This window comes from Solanum verrucosum, unplaced genomic scaffold (genome assembly GCF_900185275.1).
Source record: "Solanum verrucosum unplaced genomic scaffold, falcon-dt-bn FXZP01000218.1, whole genome shotgun sequence".
NCBI classification, from domain to species: Eukaryota; Viridiplantae; Streptophyta; class Magnoliopsida; order Solanales; family Solanaceae; genus Solanum; species Solanum verrucosum.
The window spans coordinates 1,655,455-1,674,656 of NW_026020464.1; the positions used below are offsets into that span (position 1 = coordinate 1,655,455).

At 32.3% G+C, this 19,202-nt stretch overlaps 2 protein-coding genes across 2 annotated transcripts; one reads left to right on the forward strand and one right to left on the reverse strand.

The window, feature by feature from the left end:
• Nucleotides 1–1,372: 1,372 nt before the first annotated feature.
• On the reverse strand, nt 1,373–5,964 carry LOC125808792 (inosine triphosphate pyrophosphatase). The gene is made up of 8 exons (XM_049488455.1): nt 5,776–5,964; nt 5,611–5,675; nt 4,331–4,394; nt 4,222–4,231; nt 2,650–2,678; nt 2,413–2,525; nt 1,752–1,828; nt 1,373–1,664 (listed from the first exon to the last, which is right to left on the reverse strand). Exons 1-8 carry the CDS (start codon nt 5,915–5,917, stop codon nt 1,538–1,540), a joined length of 627 nt encoding a protein of 208 aa, XP_049344412.1. The 5' UTR covers nt 5,918–5,964; the 3' UTR covers nt 1,373–1,537.
• Nucleotides 5,965–15,212: 9,248 nt separating this feature from the next.
• LOC125808709 (LRR receptor-like serine/threonine-protein kinase RGI1) lies at nt 15,213–18,912 on the forward strand (the record flags this gene model as incomplete). The annotated part of the gene is made up of 2 exons (XM_049488364.1): nt 15,213–17,985; nt 18,375–18,912. Coding segments are annotated over 2 exons (3,303 nt in total), but the record flags the coding sequence as incomplete, so codon positions are not given.
• Nucleotides 18,913–19,202: the final 290 nt, after the last annotated feature.

Sequence of the window (19,202 nt, forward strand, 5' to 3'; positions counted from 1 at the left end):
CAATATAATTCGATAAAATTAGAAAAAAGGAAAACAGCTTTCAATTGTTGTGTGAAAGGAACATAAGTGAATATAGATGGTGCACCTAACATATTGCTCCATTGACTTGATAGGACAATAGTCTCAATTTCACATTATGGAGGGAAGAAAGGAATTAAGATATGCATGTGAGGATGGGCCCCATAGGACATGTGACCTATTCTTTAATTTTGCCCCAATTGAAAACATAGCTTTTGTAGTGTTTGAAAGAGGGGTGGGTGTCTTTCAATATTATTCTTAATGAGATGACCAACTTACCACATGTATACCCATGTTACATGTTATATAGGTAGATTGAAAAAACATAAAAAGTTATAAAGCCCTAATTTGGAGTTGTCACATTCAATACAATTACACAACCCCAATTTTAATCCATGTTTGTTCATGTTAATATGATTATTGAGTCCCAAACACTTTTTATGTATATTTCTCCCTTTATAAACCGATGAGAATTCATCATGAATTGACAAGTTTAATGTTGGATGTCCTCTTCTTTATCTGAACTTGACCAACAATGTGAGCAAGCTCACACACGCGTATAATGTATACACAAAATTAGTAAAATATAATGTAGTAGGTTTTAAAGGAAATTCTCCATGCACTTTCCTAATCACATGCTTAATTGTTTCATGAATTAATATGAAACTTACCTCTTTATACTAAATTGCTAAGTAGGAGCAAGAATATGTGGTACAATTGATTGATTTGAGTTCAAGTGGTATAATTAGTATCCATCCTTTTTATGATAAAAGGCAATGTTTATTGATATTAGAAAATAGACAAGATCAAATTTGGTTAACCACAATGATTATGCTGGTGAGTCTATTCTAGCCTGAGAGCAAAATGATAAGTAATTATCATAATTGATAACATTACTAATCATTTTCATCGTGTAACCTTGGATGCCTTTCAACTTTTGTACAATATGGTACCAATTGTTTTAATTATAGTTTCTTAAACAACACTACTCTTTCTATGCTATGATAAGAAAGTCATCTAGACAAAAAAAAAATATGATTTGTTGTCTAGAGAACATGATCTAGGATGATTTCCGACCTCGTAAGCTAGCTTTTAAGTTGAGTTGGATGTCAGATACAACTTCCTAAGATCGTATCAAGTCAGATCCATTCATGGTTTACTCAATGTTCACTCCAGATGTCCAGTCTTGAACGTTGCAAGGGAGAATATTAGAGTATCAACATGTTGGTTATGAACCTCATATGGTCGTGGGCGATTATCATTTCATGCTAGCTTCTGGGATTGAGTTATATCAAATATTCATGTTCCTGAGCCTACCCCCATACCAAATGAAACTTAAAATAAAAAGAGAAGCTGTGCTAGATCATAAAATCTATTAGCAATAATCATAAGTTCCAAAATTTCACGTATCTCATCCTTCACGATATTTTATCTAGGAGAATAAAAGAAGCTTACATTGTCATCAATTATAGCTCTTGAGCAAGAACATGAAGATTCTGTCACTACCGAGGCATACATCCTAGTTTTGGGTAGTGGAGTCGGTCTGGAAAGTGTATCGAGCCTCAGCAAAGTGTAACTTCACTAGTTCAAGAGCTTTACCTCGGTGAGAAATCTTGTTCTTTTCTTCCTTGGGCATCTCAGCGTAACTGCAACACAGTTCTATAAGTTAGTACTCTCTTCGTATCAGATGTTCTTACGTTCAATAGGAAAACATTCAAGGGGGAAGGATTTACGTCTGGTCATAGCCATGAGGTTGAAATATTGGATCCCATCCAAAATCATTGGGTCCCCTAGCTGGCACTATCCTTCCCTGAAGAGCCATGTTCGCAATGTTAGTTCTATTGTTCACATAGTTCAACAAAGAAACATTAAGCGAAAAATCTATTAAGTTTCATGAGTTCCTCATTTTAGGATAGGATCCAAAATAGTCTTATAAGGATGTTAATGCAGGGATTTTCGGATTATACTCCAAAGAATGTAAATAGCGATAACATAGCAAGAAATTCACCGGAAGCTCAAAAATTGAGAGCTTATAGACATGCCTATCTCCTAGGACTATTTTTCATCAAAAAATAAAGAAGAGAAGGTAAAACCACTTTCACAAAGAATATCGTATATCTCTGGAGTTCTCTTAGTTGAGTGAAAACTGATGTGTTGATTTTATGGTGGCGCTATCAGAAAAAGAAGCACCATTTTGTAAGAAATATAGGAACTACTTCCCATTTCTCTTCATAATAAAGAAATAACCGGAACTTTGGTACTTAATATAAAACGAAATAACCACCAAGGACCATTCTAGTTTGAAACATAGTCCTGATCAACAGAAATAATAATGGAAAAATTGTACACAAAGTCTAAAGGAAGTATTCATGGATTACAGAAGCAAATACTTACCAGCGTTTTTCCTACAAAAGTCATTGGCTCTGTATTTGGCCCAAGAGCAAGCGAAAAGATACACATGGCATATGCTGTTTTATCCTCATAAGCCATCAATAAGTTGTTGAGACCTAGAAAATGTCCGGAAAAAATTTAAAAGCAGAACAGAAAAATAGAACGATTTAACAGAAAGGAGAACACCAAAAAATAAGTTCAACGCAATTGTATATGAGGAAAAACAAGCTAAGCAATTACCTTCATGACCGATCTTCTGCAAAAAACCACTTGCTGCAGAACGTAATATGGCAAGCAACCCAGACATAAAGCAACAATTACAAAGCATATTATGCCAATGGCAAAAGAGAATAGTTAACAAGAATTGGAAAATAACAACATAAACAAAATTACAAAAATTTGCCATGTCCATCAAAAGGGAGTTAGGCAGAGCATTTTATTAAAATTTAGATTGAATATGATCCAAGAAGGTAAGAAAAATCTTTGGAAAGAATTCCAACCTCTTATAAATTCACCTCAATTCGTTAATGTCCAACATTCTCTCCATTTTAAGCGTCAGACTTTGACTGGCCTGATGTACTAATGTAAGGTTTTAACTTTTATTAAGTAGTAAAATAAGGGTTAAAAGAATTGGAGATAAAAGAGAAATTATTTAGAGTAGAAGTGTCTCTCATGGCATGTTTACATCATCAGGATAGTATAAAAAGTGCAGGAAAAAAGTTCTCCGTCTAGGTAAATTATATGAGCAGGGTACATTCTCAAAGGTAAGTTCCACAATTTCACGTGCCATACACTGTCCATAACCAATTTCAATGTGAAAGGTTTACCTAAAATCCAATTATTAAAACAAGATTCTGTCCATTAAACAGTGACTAGCGTTTGTAACAAATTTATTTTCCTCCTCACAGTTATGCAGTTTAAGTTCATCCAACAAGCACTCCTTGTTGGACAAAAATTGATCTAGAAAATAGTTTCTACCTGTTTGGATTGGCTTTTGACTTATGACTTATAGGATTTCTAACATATGGTTTTGGCTTATTTTTGTTGTTTTGGCTTTAAAATAAGTACTTATAAGCATTTTTTAACTTTACCCAAACACTTCAAAACTGCTTGAAAGTTATTTCAGTTGTTAAACACCTCAAATAAGTCAATCCAAACGGGCACTAAGTAAACACTGAAATTGGACTATTGGTCATTTGGTTGAAGGAAGTTGAAGTGTTGAACAAGAGTTAACAATTGTAATGACTCACACAAATCAATGTAAGTCAACTTTCCCTATTTGATGTAAAAAAATCCATCGCAAAACATTATCAACAATTTAACACAACCAAACAGTAGAAAATGGTTTCATCAAGCAAAACATTATCAACAATTTAACACGATCAAACAGTAGAAAATGGTTTCATCAAGGGAAACATTTGTTGTTAAAAAGTATCTTAAAGCATACCAAACACAACTTATGATTCTGAGAACACTAAACTTTATAAACCACATGCCTCAAGTAAGGAAGTAACTTGTAAGTACTAACAGAAGTCTAACTGACTGAAACAACTTATCACTATAAACAAACCAAATATTTCACACATTGAAGTTTATTAGTTCAATTCATCTGTGAACAGAGACAAATTGAGAGCTATAGGTCTCATATTGAGGAAACGGCACAATGGTTTATAATATCGGTCAAGTGCAATTAGCAGAATTGTATAACAAGAATATGACTCTAAATATCATAACGGATATTATATAAAAGTATAAAAAGAAGAAAAAACACTTAACTCAAGAGCAGAATGATAAAAGAGAAGATGAACTTACATGTAAGGCCCTGCAACAACAAAAAATCTCAGCACCTTAGTTCATTGTCACAACTCAAATAAAAACACATATACTGATATTGAAGCGTGTACATAAGTTTGTTGAGTACCTGGGAGACCCTTAAGGGCGTTGAAACAAAGACAAGTATCCTCAACTAGCACTGGTCCATTCACCTGAGAATTTTTCCAACTCGGTCAATTTCCCAACGATCACAAACAGTGAATTTAAAATCTATCTCTCATAGATGGGGAGAAAAAAACTACAAGAGGACAATTATAAAATAAACAAGTGTCATATCTCAATGAGTGGTGGTTCGTGTATTTAACACCATACTATTAAATACTCCCTCCGTTTCAAAAAGAATGTCCTAGTTTGACTTGGAACGGAGTTTAAGAAAAGAAAGAAGACTTTTAAATCTTGTGGTTCTAAATTAAAGTTATGTCAAATATACCAAAATGCCCTTTAATCTTGTGGCCTTAAACATGTCAGGTGGAAAGTTGAAGTTAAAGTGTTGCCAAAAAAGGAAAGGGGTCATTCTTTTTGAAACAAACTAAAAAGGAAATGGAATCATTCTTTTTGAAACGGAGGGAGTATCAAGATATTAGCATTATATCACTTGTCTCGTATTAAAATATCAAGACATTGCAAATGCTCAGGTGAAAATGAATACAAGATACCATAAGGGTTCAATATCGCAATAAAACCTAAGTCTAAAGTTGAAGCAGGAACAATATGACGACAAAATCCTTCAGAAATTAACCTAAAGAAACCAGAATTTATTGAATAACCTTTAGAGTGGTAGGCAAAACTACCACGTGACTTTGCTGGTTGGAGGTCGCACGTACCTGGTGGAATATTCAAGGTGCTCCACTTTTATCCCCAAAAAGGCCTTAGGAGTGGACTACTTATAGTGCTTGGTTGAAAGGATCACTCGAATGGATACTCTAACGGATTAACATTATACGCAAGATAAGAACTTAAAGTACTATACCAAAGTTGATAGACACGGATTCAACTAAAATCTAATAAAAGGAGAATTGGCACCTACATGAAATATCTGCTTTTGCTATTGCATACAAACAGACAATACACACTCATAAGTTGGGAATAAGTGCTTATAACTTATGACTTATAAGTTAGGAATAAGTGCTTAAAAGCACCTAAAAGAAGCAAATCCAAACATCCTCTATAGTACTTAGTTGAAAGGATCATTGAAATGGATGCTCTAGAGGATTAATCACTATAACTTTGACAGACATGAATTCAACTAAAATCTAACAAGGGGAGAATTAGCACCTACATGAACTACCTGCTTTCGGCTTTCGCTATTGCATACAAATTAGCAATACACACATATATAATGTATGCAATAAAGCCAGGGTACAGTACCTCTTTAGCAGCAATTCTTGCTTTTTCTTTGGAAATATCTTCAGGTTCACCTTGAAGTTCTGGCACTAAGATCAAATTTTGACATAAGGGTTCAATTTCTTAACAGAAAACATTGAAATTAAGCACAAGTGTACCTATATGAAATCAAAAACACTGTGAACTTACAGTCAAGCTTAAGGGACTGAAAGGGAATAGACTGGCCAAGAATTGCCCTAACTTCCTCCAACTTTTTAGCATTTCCGGTAACAAACGTCACTGACCGCGGCAACACCACCCCAGAACCCACCGTCCTCGCCGCCGCCGCCATTATCCCTTTCTCGCCGGAAAAAAAATTGCTCAGTCGAAGGAGGGAGATTTATGGTCTATGAGTTTTTGTGCTAGCAACTCCAATTAAAAATAAGTATTAGTATAAACCTTTTTCTTAATTAATATTTATTTATAGTATAATTAACTAATAATTTGATGGAGAAATATCATATCAAAAATTTAGAAAATATAATAAATTTGAATTATTGAAAGTTGTAGAAGTTAAAGAAAGAAAATATAATCATACAAAATTGAATCGACAAAGAAATAAATATTTGAAAGAACTCCAATTAAAAATAAGTATTAGTATAAACCTTTTTCTTAATTAATATTTATTTATAGTATAATTAACTAATAATTTGATGGAGAAATATCATATCAAAAATTTAGAAAATATAATAAATTTGAATTATTGAAAGTTGTAGAAGTTAAAGAAAGAAAATATAATCATACAAAATTGAATCGACAAAGAAATAAATATTTGAAAGATATTATCACAAAACAAATATTGTAATTTTTGGACATATTTGATTAGCGATAAATTTGTTGATCCTCAAACTTAAATTTCTAGTTGATATTTTTTTTTAATAAAAAAGTCCATCGTTTCAAATTGTTTCCTACTTATCTCAGTAGTATTGAGTTTGTAACTTTTAACGAACTTATTTTTAATCTTATGTATATTTTAAAGATAATTAAAAAAATCAGGTTTTTTATTCAAGTTATAAGTGGATTATAAAAGGATATTTTTACGTAACAAATGTGTGTTTAGTCCTTTTGTGAACATCATATTAAAACTATATAATTTGAAATTATCCAAGTGTCAATAATAGTTGATTTAATTAGAATATCATTTTATGTGCTTCTTTAACCAAAAAAAAAATAACAATAAGTGGTGGTTTAATTGAAGCAACTAGGGGTGTCAAAAATGAATTCAAACATAGATAACCTGCCCAATTCGCCCAGAATTTTAAGGGTTGGGCTCAAGATAATTTAAATTGGGTTCAATCTCAACTCATTCAAGTCTAACTCATTTTAAGAGAATCCTCTCAATTGAGCCCAATTCAATCTCTAATTTCAACTCGTTTTAAAACTATTTACTAAGATATGTTCCTATATTAAAGGTAAAATTATTACATATTTAACATCTTTTAGGATTTATCTATCCATTTGTTACTTTTTTTTAAAAAAAATCTTGAGCTGAAATTCGAATGGTGATTATAAAAGTTAAATATCATTATGTTAAAACTATTGAGATTAATCGGGTCAAATTGGGTGGATCAAGACCCAACCAATTTTTAGCCCATTTGAACCCAACCCATTTGAGCCCAATGTAAACTTGGGCGGGTCAAGACCCAACCCGATTTCTATTTCAACCCAACCCGCCCATTTGACACCCCTAGAAGCAACCCATCAGGCTCTTGTTGGGTTTGGTCGGTATCGCCCCGTTATCCTTCCACTGCACAGAGCGGAAACTATTCGTTGCTCAGTGAAATCAGCGAGTAATCACAATTCACAACATTATGTTAGTCCTTTTGTGAACATCATATTAAACTATATAATTTGAAATTATTCAAGTGTTAAATAGTTGATTTAATTAGAATATCATTTTATGCGCTTCTTTAAAAAAACAAAAACAAAAAAAAACAAGAAGTGGTGGTTTAATTGAAGCAATCCATCAGGCTCTTGTTGGGTTTGGCCGGTATCGACATGTTATCCTTTCACTGCACAGAGCGAAAACTATTCGTTGCTCGTGAAACCAACGAGTAATCACAATTCACAACATTATGTTAGTCCTTTTGTGACATCATATTAAAACTATATAATTTGAAATTACCCAAGTGTCAAATAGTTGATTTAATTCGAATATCATTTTATGTGCTTTAACCTAAAAAATAACAAAAAATGGTGGTTTAATCGAAGCAACCCATCAGGCTTTTGTTGGGTTTGGCCGGCACCGGCCCGTTATCCTTCCACTGCACAGAGCGGAAACTATTCGTTGCTCTGTGAAACCAGCCTCACGCAGTCTGCTCCGCTTTAAGAGCCCAAGCAGCCCATTCCTTCGATTGGACCACAAGGCCCAACTCTGTACTTGGACAGGGCAGGCCAGATATAAGCCCACCAGGCCCAACCTTTCTGGAATAGCCCAATATTCCACCACATTATTGCCCCCACTTGGGTTACAAGCCAAAGTTACTGAGCTCGGCGATTAATATTGTCACATAGTTCTTTAATATATGAATGAAAATAGATGTTCCTTGACGATGTGGGAAGAAATTTCATGAATTATTTACTCATGAGAAATAGAAAATAAATAATAAACTTCAAATTGTTGATAGAACACATATATTTAATGATGTTATAAATATAAGTTATAACGAGAGGATTTTTCATCAATTTCATTAATCATCTAAGGAGAATTTTTATTGTCTGGAACAAATATGAAGCGCGATAAAATTTTAAAAAATATTTACCTATTAACCACTTGATTTGATGCTACGAGGACAGATCAAGGAAAGGTGACGAGTATGTTATCAGCCGATGCATCTTGTTGCAATTCCTAGATCGATATCGATAATCTAACATTGGGCACAAATAAATATATACCAGTATTTGCATCGGTTTAAACATTGTATTAGTACCAACTGGAACATGCATATAATAACTTACAAAAGTTTAGACCATTACTTAACATTTTCTCATAGGACTTTTGATTTCTTCAAAATAGATCTTTCAGCCATGGACGAGAAATTTTATAACTTGTAAGAGAAATAAAAAGAAAATCTTATACTAAATCGACTACGATCGAACAATTTTTTTTTATTGAAGAAAATGAGAAGTGTTTTTTTTTCATAGAATTAATTCGTGGCCCATTTCTTTGTTTAGTTTTTTGTATATAGTAAGGTCCAAAAACTAGCCCAAATATGTAGTTGACTGGATGATTATTCTCAAATAAAGTGTGAAAAAGAAAAATGGAAGTCACATGATTTGTCATAATAATCATGTGACTTACCCCTAATCCATATTTAATAATATAATTTTATTTTATTTATGAATATGCCTTTCTTTTGTTTTCCTAATAATTGAAGAAAAGAATCAATACCGCAGACCAATGTTCAAAGTTTTTTTTTAACAATATCTATATGAAGACTTGAGTCAAAAAATTAATTAATTAATTAATACTTAGCTAATTTAATTTAGTCTAATATTTTTTATTAATGTCTATGAGTCTATCTACCTTGCACATGACAACAATTATTTTTACCCAATAAGTTTCATCACCTCTTGTTATTTTTTCTCACATTCTTAAGTCTCTTCTACCCTTCTTTTGGTTAATTATTGTTAATGTTGATCACACTTTATATGAAATTTAAATTTCTAAATATTCAAGTCTTACGATTAGAAAAAAACTCTTATTTTTATCTATTAATAAGATAAGTATATATATACCTCTCTCTATATATATATATCATGCCCAATCCAATTTACTTGAGCTTTACACTTATATTGACCTCCAAACCTATAAATAAAAGGGAGGAGAATCTCATTTTATGAACAAGACAATTTATGAAAAATACAATGTGAGAATTGTTATAAATATATTATATTATGAATATCTCTTTTAAGCACTCTTATAGCTTTCTGAAGAAGCTTGTAAATCAAACAAACAACTTATAAGAGTTTATGGGGGCTTCGTAAGTTTTAATTATATCTTTATTGCCTTGTACAATATTAACTTACAATGCTATCCTTCTAAATAAATCTTGTTTTTGTGTAATAGTCCACAAAGTTCGATCGAAAAATGCATGCAAATAATATTACTTACAATGCTATCCTTCTAAATAAACCTTGCTTTTGTGTAATAGTCCATAAACTTTGATCGAAAAATACATGCAAATAATATCAAACTCAAGATGCTTTATTTGAAATATGTTCTCTTATTCAACCAAGTATCAACTCAACGACCATCGAAGATAATATCAAACTCAAGATGCCCCCATTTGGAAAATGTCTTATTCAACCAACTCAGTGACCACTGAATTGATTGGTGTCTTATATTTTTATTATTATATAATAACAAAGAATATATAATACTCATTGTCCCTTTTTTATAAGCCAAAGTGTGAATGAGTATAGGGGTTTTAGTTGACACTTAGACATAGCAAAACGTGTAAAGATTCCAATAGGGAGAGTTTTAGTTTACCAAGGCCACAAATACCCTTATTTTAGGGAAGTAGGTTCTTCTTTGCAGCGCCGTTTATCTTTATCTTTTTTGGACCTTATTGTCCAAAACCTTTTCTTTATGGACCAAGAATACAATATAGTAGAAAAAATAAATCATGATAATAATTATTTTTAAAAAAATAATACTACCTAAAAGTTATTATTTGTGAAATTTATCCTTTTCCCCTTTAGGCATACTGTTTGAAATATATCATTCGATTAATTCAAATTTTCATCGATATATCAGCTAAAGAGGTCAAGTTTATGTATGTTGAAAAGGGGTTTATTACAATGGGGAAATGAGCGGAGGTGGTCGAGGGGAGTGGCGAAAATATAATTTATACCTTTTGTGTGTAAAACTCGCATAATTAGATTTACTAAAGGAATCGAGCGTTATATATGATAAGATTATTAACAATCTCTGATAGTTATTAAATTATATAGTTTGAGGTTTAGACTTATACACGATCAAAATAATTATTTTGTACGTTTCAATTTATTATGTGAAAAAAAAATATACACTTTTTAATTCGAAAACACTTAATCCAATACTTCTCATTTTACACGAAATTTTTTATTAACTATATAATTATTACAAGCTCAAAAAACTTTTAGCATACAAAAGCTATGGAATAATTAAGTCCACAAACTTTTAAGTTTTATTTATTTATTTCTTAAATTGCCTATAAATTCAAATTATAACCCCCCCCCCCCCCCAACCCCAATTAAATAAGAAAAGACAAGTCAAATACTCATAGACAAGTTTCTAATATGAAATAAATAAACGAAAAAAGAAGAAGCATTTCATATATACTATACTTTTTAAAATAAAATATATAGTTCAACTCTAACCAATAAAATAACAAGAAAATTGCAAGGGGGATTTGGTATGTTGAAGCAATTAGTGGACATAAAATAAAATTGGTGAGATTGTTAAGCTCACGTGAAGTACCCTCAAAATCTGGAATTTTGTTTGCCAAAAGCTATCATTATTCCTACTAAATTCCACTTACAATTTTATATTTGTTCTCTTTCTATTTTTATATTTCACTAGTGATAAGTGATAACAACTCTATGGTCAGGGGATCTAGAAGGGGCGAGGATAAAAAGTTAGTATATTATATATATATATATATATGAGATATTTTTTAAAATTTTAGTTATATATATAGAGAGATTTTGAATCTGTTGAACATAAGATTAAAAGTTGACTTTGTTGTTTATAGGGTTCAAAATTCAGTTTGAGCTTCCAAATTTAAATTTTAAGTACTATATTTTTATTTCCTGAATCTCCTTATTGAAAATCTGATTTCGCCATTGTCTATGACCACCTTTTTAAATTAAAAAAAAACCCTAGGAAAAGTACTCAGGAAATCAATATTCTTTTTCAGGTGTGCATTTGATAAATTCACTTATGTATAATAGCGTAAAACACATTAAATAAATATGGTGCAATAAACTCAATTTATAAAATATTAAAAGATAATTGATCTCTAGCTTTTCTTATAAAATATCTCATGTTACATCAACTCGATCATTTTCATTCTACTTTTGTTTTTACTCTTCTCCATTTATTTTTTTCAAACTTTTTTTTTAATTTTCTACTTTTGATGTTCATTTTAGGAGGCTAATGGACCCTACATATATAGGTCCCACTCTTTAGATTTGATTTTCACTTTGGTCTACGTAATCACAATCAACATGTACGTGTGGGTGGATCTTATAAATTCTCTATGTCCTTTACCTAAATTTCATCTTTTTTTCGATAATCATTGTTAGCTAAATTTGAGGAAAGTATTACCAGTATTGATTGTTTTGCTCCGAGCGATAAAATTAACCTATAAAAATATGATATATTGAGTCCATTAATTATTAAATTAGTTTATTCCGATAGGTTCAGATTAGCTTATCTAAGTGTTAAGAACTTAAGATAGTTTGAACTAAATGTGTAATTCAAATTAATTTTATAAAAAAATATATTGACTTTTTTTTCCTTGATAAAGTTATATAGCCAAGATGGAGAAACTTTTTGTTAGTTTTGTTTGATAATAAATAAATTAGTAGAAATTAAGTAAAATAAATTGAAACGGATGGAACATTAAATTTTAATTTATGACTTTTGACTTATAAGTCATAAGTCAAAAGTCAATTCCAGTCGACTCTAAAAAGGAAAGTAAGCAAATTAATTAAAATAGAGGAAACATTAAATTATATATGGGGAGAAATGACAAGGGAAGGAAAAATAAGAAGCAAATCATTATCAGATGGAAAATGAAACTACCATTAATAAGATGAAAATGAAGATAGTCAATTAATTAAATTATTAAGGTTCCTTTATATTCACACATTTTTTGCTTAAAACCGAAATTAAACATAATTTTGCCAGTTTTTTTTAAAATAAATTAAAACTATAACCCAAATCAAACAAAAGAAATGTTGATTTTTTCTTTCAATATCATTTGGTTTTGATGTATGGTGAACACCAATATTGTACAATCCTTGGGAGCAACAAAATAAAATGGAATTAATTAATGGAGAATATAGTAAAAAAGAAAGATACAATAATTAGTGTCAAATAACATTATTAAATATTCCATTCTTGTGACTCCCATAATTTAGTTTTTTTCTAACTATATATACTAATAATTTAATTGATATGACACTGCAGACTTTTAACCATAAACAATAAATAAACAAATAGGATTCCCTAATGTTAATTAAACATAATTTTTGAAATAGTTATGGCAAGATTTTGTTTCCTAATACATAATTAAAACACAAATTACATTGGATCTTGAAGCAAATTTTGCTAATATCGATATATGCTCCAACGTTATGTGTGGTAAAATAAACTTAGGAATAGTACTTATTACCCCAATAACTTACAAACACATACATGATTTTACGCGCTAATTAAGGTTTAATAAATAATTTAAATACGAGTTAGGGTAAACAAATCTTAATTTTTAATTAATTATTAGTTGATGTAATAACTTGAGAAAATAATGTATGTTATCCAAAGATGTCACGCTTATATACGCATGATATTACATGTTTATGATTAGTTCTCATGTTCATTAAATTAAATTACGTAAACAATGGAAAAATATGAAGGAAAAAAAGTGATAATTTGTGAATTTATCCGAATGCGCTATGATAAAAATAATTTTTAGCCGTAATAAATATACACAACATTAGTTAATTGTTATCGAATCTAATGTCGCTATTGACTTTATAAACTTCCTTTAAACAAATTCGTAACTTATTTAAATTCAACTTAACCCGTCCATTGCACTCCTCGATCCGCTATTGAATATGTAGTACGTCATAGTTCAGAAGCATGCTGACCATTTCACTAACATGTAAACAAAATACATTATGATTAGAACATGGCATGGGTTCTTGAGTCCTAGTAATATTTTCCCACCCATTGCTTCAATTTTAAGATATTTAATCCAATAATGTTATTTTTTTACGTAAATAAAACAATAAAATTACAATGTTTTTTGTTTTTGCTCAGCAATGACATAAAGTTAATTAAATTGAAGATTTATTATAAAAATAAAATGACGAAATCAAATTTTTGAGATGACAAGAAATAATTGGGAACATGTGAAAAGCCAAGTATACACCATAATAGTGAGGGGATCGTGATAATATCAACTATCAAGCCTAGAATACCAATATAAATTATCGTGAGATGATCAAAATTTCTTCATTCTTTATTAGAAATTTTCGATTCAAAATTTGATTATAAAAAAATTTAAGTATGTTAAAAGCGTTACTTCAAAACATGCGTAAGACCCTATAACACACGAATACAAGTTAGTTCAACTTTAATATGAGCATCGAACTCACTACTTTATCATTTATAAATAAATAATGTAAAATATTACATACAAACACTTACTTGGTTTTGGAGCTAACTGCTCTCTCACTCTCTTGTATTTTACTATCAAACTCCAGCAGTTATGCCTCTTTCCCCTCTAAGCATGACTTTATTTATATGTTTACGTGAATTTAATAATTTTTGTATAGTATTTTAATAGCGATTATGAATTTAACTATTACTATTATCTATTAACTCACTATCATAAAATAAAGATAAGTTTTTGAGATAATTTTTTTCTTTCTTTTTTATTATTTAATATTTATAATATCACATCCTTATATACACTTTATAATTGTTGGACTATAATGATATTTTTTAAAATTAGATTACAATTACATAATTACCATTAAAAAAAACAATTTATCATCATATTTACTTCATTTATTATAATTTCCTTTTCAATTTCATAGTATCTAAACTCTTTGTCTAAATTCTAAATCCGCGGCTGAAAGTAAAGTTATATTAAACACAAATGTATACTTATATAAAAGGAAAGATTTTCATCCAAATGGTTAAACCATAGTTAAAATCAGACAAGTAAAACGTGACGGTGTAAACAGGACCAGAGTCAGCTTATGGTCAAGTAAAATGATTTTTATCTATATATACTACATATCAAACCCTTTTTGACTTATTCATGAAAATTCTGACTCAGCCGCTAAGCGCCGCTGAGTATCCTTTTCGACTTGTTCATGAAAAATTTGACTCCGCCACTGAACCCCGCTGAGTGCTAATATATCAAGGAGGGTGGTGGGAGTTGTAGGGATCCTAGGGGAAGATGGTGGAGGTGCATAAGAGAATTGCCAATCTCAATGTATTCCTTGCTTGGTTTATTTGTTAACCATTTTTTTTGCCTTTCTTTGTTTAATTAATCTTCTCTCTTTTCACCTTTAACATGTTATTTTAATGTTGTTGTTTTGCACTATCACCAATAGAAAAACTTCAAGTTTTTAAAACTGAGTTTGAGTAGAAACCAAGAAAATACAGAGAGAAAAAAAAACAGAGCAAAACCCAAGAAACAAAAAAGAAGGGATTTTTACTTAGTTTTTTGATATGCAATTGCAAACCCAAGAAGAAATTTTTGGAATTTGAGGCAAAGATGTCTTCTTCTTCTTCAAATCCCAACAAAAAATACCATTTTTTTCTTTTCTTGGTTACCCTTTTCTTCACTTCTTCTTCTTCTTCTTCTTCTTCTTCTTCTGCTGTTACTGATGTTGTTGCACCATTTTCTAATTGGGACATTCTTGATGATACCCCATGTAAATGGTCTTTCATAAAATGCAACTTTCAAGGTTTTATTACAGAAATCAATATTCAGTCTATTCATCTTGAACTTCCTTTACCTACAAATCTTTCTTCATATAAGTACCTGAAGAAGCTTGTTATTTCTGATGCTAACATCACTGGTACAATACCCTTTAACATTGGTGACTGTTCTTCACTTGTTACTATTGATTTGAGCTCAAATGGTCTTGTGGGTACCATTCCTTTAAGCATTGGAACCCTTGTAAACCTTCAAGATTTGATTTTGAACTCAAATCAGCTTACTGGGAGAATCCCAGTTGAGATTGGGAACTGTAGAAACTTGAAAAATCTTGTTCTTTTTGATAACAGGCTTAGTGGTGGTTTACCAAGTGAAATAGGGTTGTTGTCAAATCTTGAAGTGTTAAGAGCTGGTGGGAATAAAGATGTTACTGGTAAAATCCCAAATGAGTTTGGGGATTGTGGGAATTTGACTGTTTTAGGCTTAGCTGATACCAGAATATCTGGTTCTTTGCCTGTTTCTTTGGGTAAGCTTAAGAATCTTGAAACTTTGTCTATTTATACTACAATGTTGTCTGGTGAGATACCTTCTGATTTAGGCAACTGTACTGAGCTTGTGAACTTGTATTTGTATGAAAATAGTCTTTCTGGTTCAATCCCATCTGAGCTAGGGAACCTTAGAAAGTTAGAAAAGTTGCTTCTTTGGCAGAATAATCTTGTTGGTGTAATTCCAGAAGAGATTGGGAATTGTACTAAGCTGACTATGATTGATTTGTCTTTGAACTATTTGTCTGGGAGTATACCATTATCTTTTGGTGGTCTTGTTGTGTTACAAGAACTTATGCTTAGTAACAACAATGTTTCTGGTTCAATCCCTTCTGTTCTTTCACAATGTACAAGTCTTGTGCAGTTGCAGTTTGACACAAATCAGATATCAGGTTTGATTCCTTCTGAGTTGGGGAATTTGACTAGTCTTGTTGTGTTTTTTGCTTGGGATAATCAACTTGAAGGAAGTGTGCCTTTAACTTTGGGTAGTTGTAGTAACCTTCAGGCATTGGACTTGTCACATAACTCACTTACTGGTAGCATTCCTCCAGGCTTGTTTCAGTTGAAAAATCTTACTAAGCTACTGTTGATTTCTAACGATATTTCGGGTACTATACCTCGAGAAATTGGATATTGTAGCTCATTAGTGAGGCTAAGACTTGGAAACAACAGGATTGCTGGTGGAATTCCGAAAGAAATTGGAGGTCTTAAGAGCTTAAACTTTCTTGATTTGTCCGGAAATCGCCTTTCTGGACCAGTTCCTGATGAGATAAGTAGCTGTACTGAGCTGCAAATGGTAGACCTCAGCAGCAATACACTGGAAGGTCCCCTGCCTAACACTCTGTCTTCACTATCAGGGATTCAAGTCTTAGACGTTTCGAATAACCGGTTTGGAGGGCCTATACCGGCTAGTTTTGGGCGTCTTGTGTCATTGAACAAGCTGATTCTCAGTAAGAACTCGTTCTCAGGGTCGATACCTCCATCTATTGGCTTGTGTTCGAGTCTTCAATTGCTTGATCTTAGCAGCAATCAGCTCTCGGGCAGCATACCGATGCAGTTAGGAAAAATTGAGTCCCTTGAAATTACTCTCAACCTGAGTTTCAATGAACTAACAGGTCCAATTCCTGCTGAAATTTCTTCACTAAGCAAGCTGTCGATACTTGACCTTTCGCATAACAAGCTTGAAGGGAACCTGAATCCACTAGCGAGGCTCGATAATCTTGTCTCACTGAATGTCTCATACAACAACTTCACTGGTTATCTTCCGGACAATAAGCTCTTTCGACAGTTACCATCATCAGACCTAGATGGAAATGAAGGTCTATGTTCATTCGGAAGGCCTTCGTGTTTTCTCAGCAATATCGATGGAGTAGGAGTAGCTAAAAATGGAAATGATGAGGGAAGGTCAAAGAAGCTCAAATTAGCCATTGCATTGCTAGTCATCATGACAATAGCAATGGTGATCATGGGAACTATTGCTATCATACGAGCACGAAGGGCGATGAGAAGGGATGATGATTCAGAGATGGGAGATTCTTGGGCTTGGCAGTTTACTCCATTCCAGAAGCTCAATTTTTCAGTGGACGAAATACTCAGATGCCTTGTGGATACTAATGTCATTGGAAAAGGGTGCTCGGGGATGGTCTATCGTGCAGATATGAACAATGGTGATGTCATAGCAGTGAAGAAGCTTTGGCCAATAACCATGACTACAACTAATGGAGGCAATGATGAGAAGTGTGGGGTACGTGATTCGTTCTCTGCAGAAGTTAAGACGCTTGGTTCAATTCGACACAAGAACATTGTTCGATTCTTGGGGTGTTGTTGGAACAGAAGTACAAGATTGCTCATGTATGATTACATGCCTAATGGGAGCTTAGGAAGTCTTCTCCATGAGAGGAGCGGTAATCCTTTGGAGTGGGAATTGAGATACCAAATATTGCTTGGGGCAGCACAAGGACTCGCCTACTTGCACCATGACTGTGCCCCTCCAATTGTTCACAGAGACATCAAGGCCAACAACATTCTCATTGGTCTTGAGTTTGAGCCTTACATTGCAGACTTTGGCCTCGCAAAACTAGTCGATGATGGTGATTTTGGTCGTTCCTCCAATACAGTTGCTGGTTCTTATGGCTACATTGCTCCAGGTAAACATGTTTTTTTATTTCATGTCAAGTTACAATTCGTCATCATTTTCTAATTCCTAGCATATTATTCCGAGTATACGTTTTGCTTAGTTATAGTATAAGCATTGATTGCACATTGCAACAACAACAATATACACCCAGCGTAGTCCCACGCAATGCAGTCTAGGAAGGGTAGAGTGTACGCAAACCTTATGCCTACCTCAGAGGTAGAAAGGTTGTTTCCAATAGACTCGCTTCATGGAAAAACAAAAACAAGGCAATCTAGAAAAAGAAGTAACAGATGCGACAACGATTACACATTGCATTTATCACAATTTTTTCAAAGAATATCAGTAGTTCTTGATGATCACTGATCCAAGTGCTCCAATGTTGTTCATTTTTCATTACAGAATATGGCTATATGATGAAGATAACTGCAAAGAGCGATGTCTACAGCTACGGAGTGGTTGTATTAGAAGTCTTGACAGGTAAGCAGCCAATCGATCCAACAATTCCCGAAGGAGTGCATCTAGTTGATTGGGTAAGACGGAAAAGAGGAGGAATTGAAGTCCTCGATCCAAGTCTACACTCGAGACCAGAATCAGAAATCGAGGAAATGTTACAAGCATTAGGCGTAGCCCTGTTATGTGTTAACTCCACTCCTGATGAAAGGCCTACAATGAAAGATGTAGCCGCAATGCTAAAGGAAATCAAACATGAAAGGGAAGAATACGCAAAAGTCGATGTTTTACTCAAAGGCTCTCCAACAACAACTACTGATCATAATCAAGTAAACAACAACTCATCAAAGGGTGTTTTAGCAACATCTTCATCAGGACAGAAAGCAAGAAGTATGTATACAATGAGCAATAACACAAGCTTCTCTGCTTCATCATTGCTTTATTCATCATCATCATCAAATGCCAAAAGTGGTGTTTAAGTGATTCAACAAAATTTATTACATTTGCATTGAATTGAAGTTTGTCATATTAGTTACTATTAGTTTTAAGTTTCAATAATCCTATGTTTGTTTGTTTGGAATTTTCTGTAAAGAGAATTAGAAAGGTAGATATGTGCGACAAGTTGAAACAAAACAAGCCAACTTATGCTAATTTGGCTTTTTGAGCATTTTAAGCTTTGTAGCTACTAAAGTCAACTTTATTCCTCCTGGTTTTAAGGTTCATTTTTTAAGCTTTCAAACAAATATTTGGGACCTACATAAAAATGAGTATATAACA